This window comes from Polyergus mexicanus, unplaced genomic scaffold, assembly GCF_030449975.1.
Source record: "Polyergus mexicanus isolate NDT 795.1 unplaced genomic scaffold, iyPolMexi1.0 SCAF_3, whole genome shotgun sequence".
NCBI classification, from domain to species: domain Eukaryota; kingdom Metazoa; phylum Arthropoda; class Insecta; order Hymenoptera; family Formicidae; genus Polyergus; species Polyergus mexicanus.
In genome coordinates this window covers 13,162,885-13,171,820 of record NW_027223323.1, presented here as the reverse complement: position 1 = coordinate 13,171,820, position 8,936 = coordinate 13,162,885, and the positions used below count along the sequence as shown (strand labels likewise).

At 32.1% G+C, this 8,936-nt stretch overlaps 1 protein-coding gene across 2 annotated transcripts in view; it reads right to left on the bottom strand.

The window, feature by feature from the left end:
• Positions 1-2,146: 2,146 nt before the first annotated feature.
• LOC138932043 (uncharacterized) overlaps positions 2,147-8,936 on the bottom strand; it is a 92,860-nt gene continuing 86,070 nt past the window's right edge. For both annotated transcript variants that reach the window (XM_070293515.1, XM_070293516.1), the window contains 8 exons: positions 7,391-7,651; positions 6,247-6,397; positions 5,671-5,779; positions 4,510-5,575; positions 4,220-4,276; positions 4,102-4,142; positions 3,856-3,996; positions 2,147-3,781 (listed from right to left, as the gene is read on the bottom strand). In XM_070293515.1, coding sequence (XP_070149616.1) covers positions 3,689-3,781; positions 3,856-3,996; positions 4,102-4,142; positions 4,220-4,276; positions 4,510-5,575; positions 5,671-5,779; positions 6,247-6,397; positions 7,391-7,651 — 1,919 coding nt within the window. In that variant the 3' untranslated portion in view covers positions 2,147-3,688. The remainder of the gene's footprint in view (positions 3,782-3,855; positions 3,997-4,101; positions 4,143-4,219; positions 4,277-4,509; positions 5,576-5,670; positions 5,780-6,246; positions 6,398-7,390; positions 7,652-8,936) is intronic.

Sequence of the window (8,936 nt, the reverse complement as noted above, 5' to 3'; positions counted from 1 at the left end):
GTATAATAAAATTATACTAACATAAATCATTCATTTTGATAAGATATCTCTATTCAATTTCGTAACAATAAATGAAATCTTATATGGCTAGAGTGCACAATATAAATGTACTATGTAAATCGTAGTAACGTTTGGTTCTCTTTTGTCGTAACTTATCGTCAATAATATAAAATAACTTGCACACATCATAAATATCTTTGATTCAATTCTTTGAATGATTTTTTTATAACAATTTTTTTTGAATTTTTTGACATTTCTTGCAAATAATACAAGGTTTTAAAGAAATATCATATAAAAAAGATCGAAAGTCGATATTGAAAAAGAATCTCTACATATGCTGTCACATTTCCCCTTTTGTTTTCATTACTTTTCCGCGTATGTTCGCACATAACTGAGATATTTGAATGTATTCTTTTAACTGCTCTATCTTATATGGACCCTTCAGAAGCTAAACTCCAGAACAATTTCACTTTTTGTAAATCTCTTAATTTTAATTTTAGTACTAAGGTATGATTAGTACTCTCTGGTGCTAAAATTATGAAATTTACATGAAGTGGGGTTGCTCGATTTGCGATATGAGGCTCATATATCAACAACAAAGCTGACATACACCATGTCCAAAGTTACAAGATATATTTTAATATAAGTCATCACCGGCATGACTAATGACAGAAAATGACGAAAAGATAATTTGAGAGAAAGAGAGAGAAGAGAATGAGGTACACCGAACACAGACAGTTTAGACTTGTTCTTTGTACTATAATATCGCGAGAAAGGTCAGCATCAAATAGGACAAATTGAGTGTAACTCGATGCCCTCTTTACGCGCGATCATCGATTATGCAACATGAGTTTCATATACATAAAAGTCAATTAGATACCCCTTATTTCAGCGGTATACTTTCGCATAAAAAAGTGTATATTTTTATCATTGATCAACTTATTTGTGTGTGTGTGTGTGTGTGTGTGTGTGTGTGTACGCGCGCGCTTATGTATATATGTGAGGATAGTCAAGCCCTTTCACCGATAAAACTGACAACGAGGAACAAACTATCTTGAACATCACAATTTCGACACATTGCACTTACGTAACGATCGTATTTATATATAGAGGCCTTTACTACTTGATAATCTTGACTTCCTCACTCGACATCAACATTAAAAACGACATTGTTTTATAGTAAATATAATGTATATATATGTATATGGCATTTGTATGTATGCGTGTATGCATATGTACATATGGATGTGTTGTATATATGTTGTTATACTTTTTTTTCCAAGTTGCAATGAAATTCCAAGTCTTACAAACGATAGCGGTATGATAAAGAACGCAAGAGCATGAAAAACTTATATAATATATCATGTTGATCAAAAAATTTGTTCAATTTAATTTTATTTTATTCTAGCATAACACGGTTATGTAGGAAAAAAATTAATTTTTTGATCAACCTAATACCTTTAAAAAAGATAGCACATCATTGCAAATAACAGATATACATTCTAGATGTTCGATGATTGAGTAAGTAGGACGTGAAAAAGAAAAAGAAAGTACGTGGCATTTAGAATATTGTCAATTGAAAAAAAGATCATGTTCAACATCTTTATTTACAGGACCAGCCTTATATTATATCTATACATGTATATTGGGTTTAAGTAAATTTGTAGATCTGTTAAGTGCCAGTGTGCTGAATATGTTCACATAAGTGGACAATTTTTCTCTCTTCCGCGTCACTCTTTTATATTAATATCATTTACCCTTTAAACACTTCTACAATATACAATATATGATTATATTCACGCTGACCTGCGGCATCGTAAGTAGTCGCTTTAAAACACGGTTAATTAATGTGTATTTATATCACTAATTTAATTGACACACATAAGTCAACCATGTAGCTTCCACATAACTATTTGTTATTTTTTAATATGGAGGTCAACTACCAATGAAATAAAAATAGTTTATAAGGTATATGCATAGTAACATAATATTGGATGGATAACAAGGCCAGTGAAACAAAAAATAAGTTATTCAAACAAATTATAAAAAGACATGATAGGACTTTGTATAAAAAATGTGTGTTACTTGTATAAATCAATCAACTAAGCAATGAATATAGTTAAATAATGCATTAAAAAAAAAAGTGTGAGTCTGTTTGAATATCTTATTTATTTATATTTTTATTATTGTATTCAATATTTTTTCGTATTTATATATATGTTGCAAATTCAAAATATTTCAAAAATTTTTATCACATGTATATAATAATGTAACCAAAATTTAGAGACACACTTAGGGTTACCACATTTTAAAAAGAGTACAAAATACAGAAGAGATACAACACAGAGGCATGTAATTGTGGGAAGGGATAAGTAAAAGATAAAATCTATTTTTAATGACTGGATTTATATTTGTCAGCATTTCTTAACAACATGATTAGATTTTTAGTTCCTAAATATTATAGGACATTTAAATGTAAATGTTATTCAGGTACATACAGTTGTAAAACCATTCCACTGTAAGTAGGATTGGTCTACATCTGGCCTATATAGTAGCAACCCCATAGACACACTCTAAATTTTGTTCTCTTTTCTACACAAGTGTAGGTAAGTATGTAATACAATTTTCATAAGATACGATCAGTTAAAACATAATTCGATAAAATTACCAAATCATCTCTTTTCTCGAAGTGTTCATTGTCTATGTGACATTGATTCATGATTATAAAAAGATAAACAGTATTTTGAGTATTATTAGTCATTAACACCAAATGTGAGGGGGTTCACAATTACAACCAATAAAGCTAACACCGATTTCGTATCCATCCGATACATGCATATTCACATATATATAACCAGAGGTAGTTTAAACTCGATCGGACTTGTCGCGAACAAGTAAATTAGCGAGTAAAGCACCGCATAACGTTAAAATCAAATGTATATTATATGTACAGGTTCACTACCATAAAATTTGAAAACTACCAACTGCGTGTAACACTCAGTCGCTGCTCAAATCTAAAGAGCGACTGTTATTTATAACGGACCGTGCACCGACGGTTTTATACAATCTGCATAATTAATTAGTGAGCGAAATGCACGACTTTTCATATGGCAACTCATAAGAGTTCTTAGTCGCATAGAATTCAAGAAATGGAAAAAAAAACATTTATATACGTCAATCACTCAATTATTCTCTATGCGAGTTCTTTTATCAATGTCTTTTCTCACTCGTTTCTTTTCCATTCTTGGAAAATGGATGATCGATGTAAAATATAGGTTGAAGCAGATTGCTTTAGTGATAGATAATTCATCAACATATCTAAACACCTACCTTGATTCTTCATGAACTGAGCAATTTCACATACAATATATGCGCTGATGCAAATCTCTGTTCGTTGTTTGCACTGATGACACGATTATTTAGACATTTTTGTAACATATTTATGATATCGGTAATTTACGAAAACGAAGAAATATCCTAGAAATACAATACCAGAATACAAGGAATATTATGCAAATTGCACATACGCCGATATCTTCGTTTAAGTCTTTTGCGAAAAAGATAACTTTTAAAGCTTATTTCTTATCAATTAATACAATTCCGAAGAGTATTCTATTAAGCTCGCTTTGAACTTCTTGAATTGGTTTCAGTAGAACTCGTGAAACGACCTGGAAAGCTATCCGGTTTCTTATATTCCAAAGTTGTGCTTGGCTTTCACTTGTATTTTATGATGGTCCTGTTGCAAAGTTTTAAGCATTTGCTTTTGCATGTTGTGCTCAATCTGTAAAATAACAACCATTAATCTTGATATCTTAATTTTCTCAGATGATATTTTCTTATTATCAATCTATCTACCTGTAACTGTGATAAGTTCTCCCTCTGAGCATGAAGGACTGAGTTTTTGACATTTGCCAACATATTGATCTGGGATTCTTGTAACTTTATATTGCTCGCTAATTGGCGACACGTATGTTTTATCTCGTCATTGACAGTTCGCTGAAAGCGTATTGCATAAATTTAATACTCCATTCAAAATCTGATCTCCAAATCATTTTCAAATCATTCAAATTTGAACAATAAATCGCATGATTGTATACTTACATGGTTAGATGCAATTTGCTGCAATTTTACATTAAAACGATCTGAAATAACAAAAATCAAAATTAATTTAACGAATATATTTCGCAAAGATATTCACAAATTATATAAGATCACTCACTTTCAAAGCCTGTTACAGATCCATTATAAAGATCTTTAATTATTTTCATCATGAAGTCTATAACAGATTAAAAAGAAAAGATTTATCAAAAATATGTCATTTGAAGAACTAATTATCATGTAACTGATTCATAATAAGTACCGACTTTGATCGAAGAAAAGAAAAACAAGTCGGATTTAGTTCAATACGAAGGATATAGTAAACATTCAATGTGTCATTTAATATTCAGGATAAAACAAGACTAGTCTTTACTTCGTCGATGAACGAGCACAAATTGCTATTAAATTTACCTGGATATGCGTTCAGATCCGAATTTAGGAGGCTGTCCTCCTTCAGGTCCCGCAAACATTGTTTATCGTCGCTATTTGTTACATCTAATGTTGCAGAATCTACCAGCTGAAACTCCGTTTCGATCTCGTGATCAAGACTCGAATTGGGTGACTCTGCAGTGATCAGCGGCTGCGAGTTGATGTCGTTGTACTGATTAAACTTGACTGCCAAATACTTATCTTCGGTGACGAAAGTCCCGCAGTTCACATAGGAAACGCATTGTTGTTCGTCGTTGGCATTTATCGACGCATACGATACATCGTTAGACCTTTTCTTGCTGTGCATTGCCGAAAGATCTTCGTCGCTACATATTCTCTTCAACATACACCGATTATGCGTTTCGATCCCTTGTGAAATAGTAGAACTGTCGCTCGTGCTGTCATCAAAGTATTGTAACACCAATTCTTGCTTTTGATGATCGAATGTCTCGATTCCGCGTTCCAGCTTAATGTCGTTTTCGCGCAGAGCGTCTGGTAATAGCATATTGTCACGCTGCTCTATTTTAACCTGTGCGTTCACGTTTTGAGATACATCCAAACATGATGTATGACTACGAGAGACACTTCGACAACGATTTATATTAGGTTTGCGAGTGTTTGCAAGAATGTTCGATTGTACAGACATATCGGTATTCTGGACGTTATTATGATTATTGTGCGCTCCATTCGTCATGTCAAACATCGACAAAGGTTTGCAAGATAATTTCATGCTTTCTGAATCCGATATTGGACATTGCTCCGCGCTACTGGAATTATTAAATTTTCTCAGTGTATGTTCGTATTCCTTGGATTCTTGCTTCGGAGTTCGATTACCTTTGCCTTGCATAACGATGTAACTATCAACTTTATTCGTTTGCACGGTAAATGGTGGTGTATGAGAAGACAATGTGACAGCCTTTGGCGAGAGTGAGCAATGATCTTCCGATGCGGCCACCGAAGGTAAGTTGCTAATTAAGTGGGTGATGGCTTCTTCGAGTTGTGACGGATCTTCGAGGCTGCATCGTGGATTCGGTTGGGAGTTCATATCCTAATATTTAAATCGTTAAACAATCTCTTCGGTCACAAGTTTCATGCGCAAATATAACTAGGCGTTGTAAACGCGTAGAATAACATTTGACCTACCATTTCTATCGATGAATTCATGTCGACATTCTTTATAAGACCTTTGCTAGCTGGAGTCGCGGCGAATCTTTCTTTCATCTCTTTTATTAGTTGGATGCCTTCTTTTTCCCTGCATACAGCAAAATTTTCCTTATATTGCTATATGTTTTGCTAAATACATTGCATAATATGTTATCCAATGTGTATTTTAATCTTTGTAAGTGACATATCTTTTTGCTCTATTACTGGTTACATATGGGTCATAATGTCTTGTCGCAGTTTTAACTACCTCAAAGTACTTAAAAAAATCTACAGAAAGTGATATATTCTTTGACATCTGTGGAGAATGATCATGTTAAAACAAACAACAAAAGTTAAAAAATATAATAAGATAATAAAGATAAATAAAGATTTTGAACATTATTTTTTATTGATTAAGGACTTCGGGATAGTTTGGAAAAATAATTAAATCCGTTCCCTTATATTTATTTCTTTAACTTTGATATTCGATTAATCTGTGAATCCGATTTTATTATTTGTTTCCCCCGCCTGTCTTCTAATGATCTAATATCTAATGCATTGACAAAATGTACTTACGATACCAAGGTGTTAACGCAAACGAAGGATTCCACCGTTTTCGTGTTCTTGTCGTACTCCAAATAACCATGTGTCCTTAGATAAATGAATTTACCAGCTTTTGTGAGTAATCTGTAGCACGATGAGCCGCATGTTTCGGCATGATTGTACACTGCAAATGCATAACTAATCATGAGTAATTACACGTGCAAAATGATAGTTGGTTTTAAATAGATCGCTTTATATATACTCTTCTCTTTGCTGTCATGTTTAAATTGTGATTGCTTATGAAAATAGCATGCAAAATATCGCAGACATTCGTTGTCAAACCTGCATGTATTAAAATAATGCCGGCATAATATGTATATAATGTAAAAAGTCATTGATTTGACTGTTAAATATAAAAAAATAATACATATATATATAATTTTTTAATAACTTGGCTATCAAAAACAATAAAAAAATACATAACATTATTTTTGTTAATATTTTATTAAATATTTTAGTTTAACGTTTACTTAAATTTTGTAAAAAAAAATTCTCTGGATATTCCTTGATCTTCCAAGTATTTTTGTTCAAAATTTCAAGTGAAGAGAATATTTTAAAGATTTTTTGTCGCATATCTTTCTAAAATACATTTTGTATTGCATGCGTTTTCTAATACTTTTCACTAGTACAAAGAAAAAACACAGCCTCTTAAGTTTCAAGTGCCAGATTTGTAAATGTACTGAAAAAGAACTGAATAGCTTTGGTAAAATAAATATTTTTCTCTTATATACATTTTCATTTTTTTATCAATGAAAATTACAATAAAGTTATGTACTGTATATTCAATATTTTGTTAAAACAATGAATATATAAAAAAAAAATATATATATATATATATATATATATGAACATATATATTTATAATATATTTTAAACGCGCATAATTTGGCTTATCGACTGTTTAAAATGTGAGAGCAGAATTATTGAAAATAATTAAAAAAAAATTCTCTGACAATAAATCCCATGGAATGGTTCCCCATTTTTTTTTAGAGACTAGACACCCTGTTATCGCTGTATGCACATTGTATGTAAATATTTTTCAACGGGAGAATAAAAATTCTTGTGTTAATTATACTTAAAATTTCAATGTCTATCATACTTAAATACGAAAACTTACTTTGCCGTAGGCCGACCATTGTCCATCTTAAATCAGCCTTGTGCATAAAGGCAAACGCATTCAGACCAGACACTTCCTCCGACAAATAGCCGGCAACGACGGACACCCTATGATCGCAATAGACGATACGTCCGTCAACCAAATGCCGTGTCATATACTCGTCTCTATTGGCATCCATTATTGACAATTCGGTGATGGGGCGTTTCTTCGGTAGGGTCGCTACGCCAGCGAAAACAATGTCGTTGCTAGTGCCCGTTATCTCTGTTAGAATCATCGCAACGGAACCAGAGTTAGCAAACAATCAGACGCAATCGCACATGGTAAAATTGCAAATGAAATAGGTAAATAAATATATTATCTCAGAAGAGAATCAGGTCACGATATACAATACATCGTAAGAATTATTTGATGAAAAATGTTTAGAGATTCACTAAACTAATAATATTTATAATAATATAATAAATGTATAATAAATATTGTAATGATGCGTGAGTTTTTTTATTATAAATACTATAGATATTAGATTCAAAAAAGAAATCAATTCTGATGATCAATTTTGAGGCATCGATAATTTTCAGGCTCTGTAAGTTATTGAAAGTTGAGAGATATTTATGCAAACAAAGCTTAAACGCAAATACGTAAATCATATTTTACTTGCCTCAAGCAACTTTTATCCCAACAAAAATGTAATTTGAAACTAGATTACTGAGATGTTTAATGTTGCAAAGTGAAAAGTTACGGCGCTTGTTGGCTTTCCATTAAATATCCACTAAGGAAAGATCGATTCAAGATACATCAAAGAATTCTCGTAAATAAAAGGTGGCGTCGGATAAGTTCGAGTATTTTGCATAATAAAACTATCGTGCTCGGTAAATCCACCTGTGTTAGAGTCCGCGCCTCTGAACTCATTTCTAAACAGCGCATCGTACAACACGTACTTGGCCCGACATTTAGTTCTGATCTAACAAGCGAGCCTCAAAGAATCTAAACTCGCTCGTGACTGAGCCTAACATTTCGTCGATGGCGAAGATCTAAATTTAAATACAGGAGTAGCGTAAATATTTGCGATACTCGTTACGAAACCAGCGCTACGAGTTTCAGTTATGATAAAACAAGACCATCGATCCGCAGAATTCGCGCGAGTAATCCTCTCTTTCGAGTCGCTCGTTACGTTCGATATGGAATACATAATGAAGCAATATTGTTGATTTATAATACGAAAGAATCTGTAATTATACACAAGATATATCCGAAATAAAATGATACATCTGAATAACTCGTAAAGGAAAGTAAGTGTTAGGTAATAATTGTTAAATAAAAGTTGTAGAGCTATAGGGGGCAATTATGTCATGGGTATTATGTCATTACCACTTTATATTTCTGCATACATTTATCCGACCTTCTTTTTACCACCCTAATTTTTTTTATATAAATCGATCTCTCATAAGGTAAAAGTATCGATATCCGAACATTTACATGAAAATTTATCATTATTAATCTCAAATGAATTATTTATTGTAATATCAAAATTTTATTGTAAAATCTT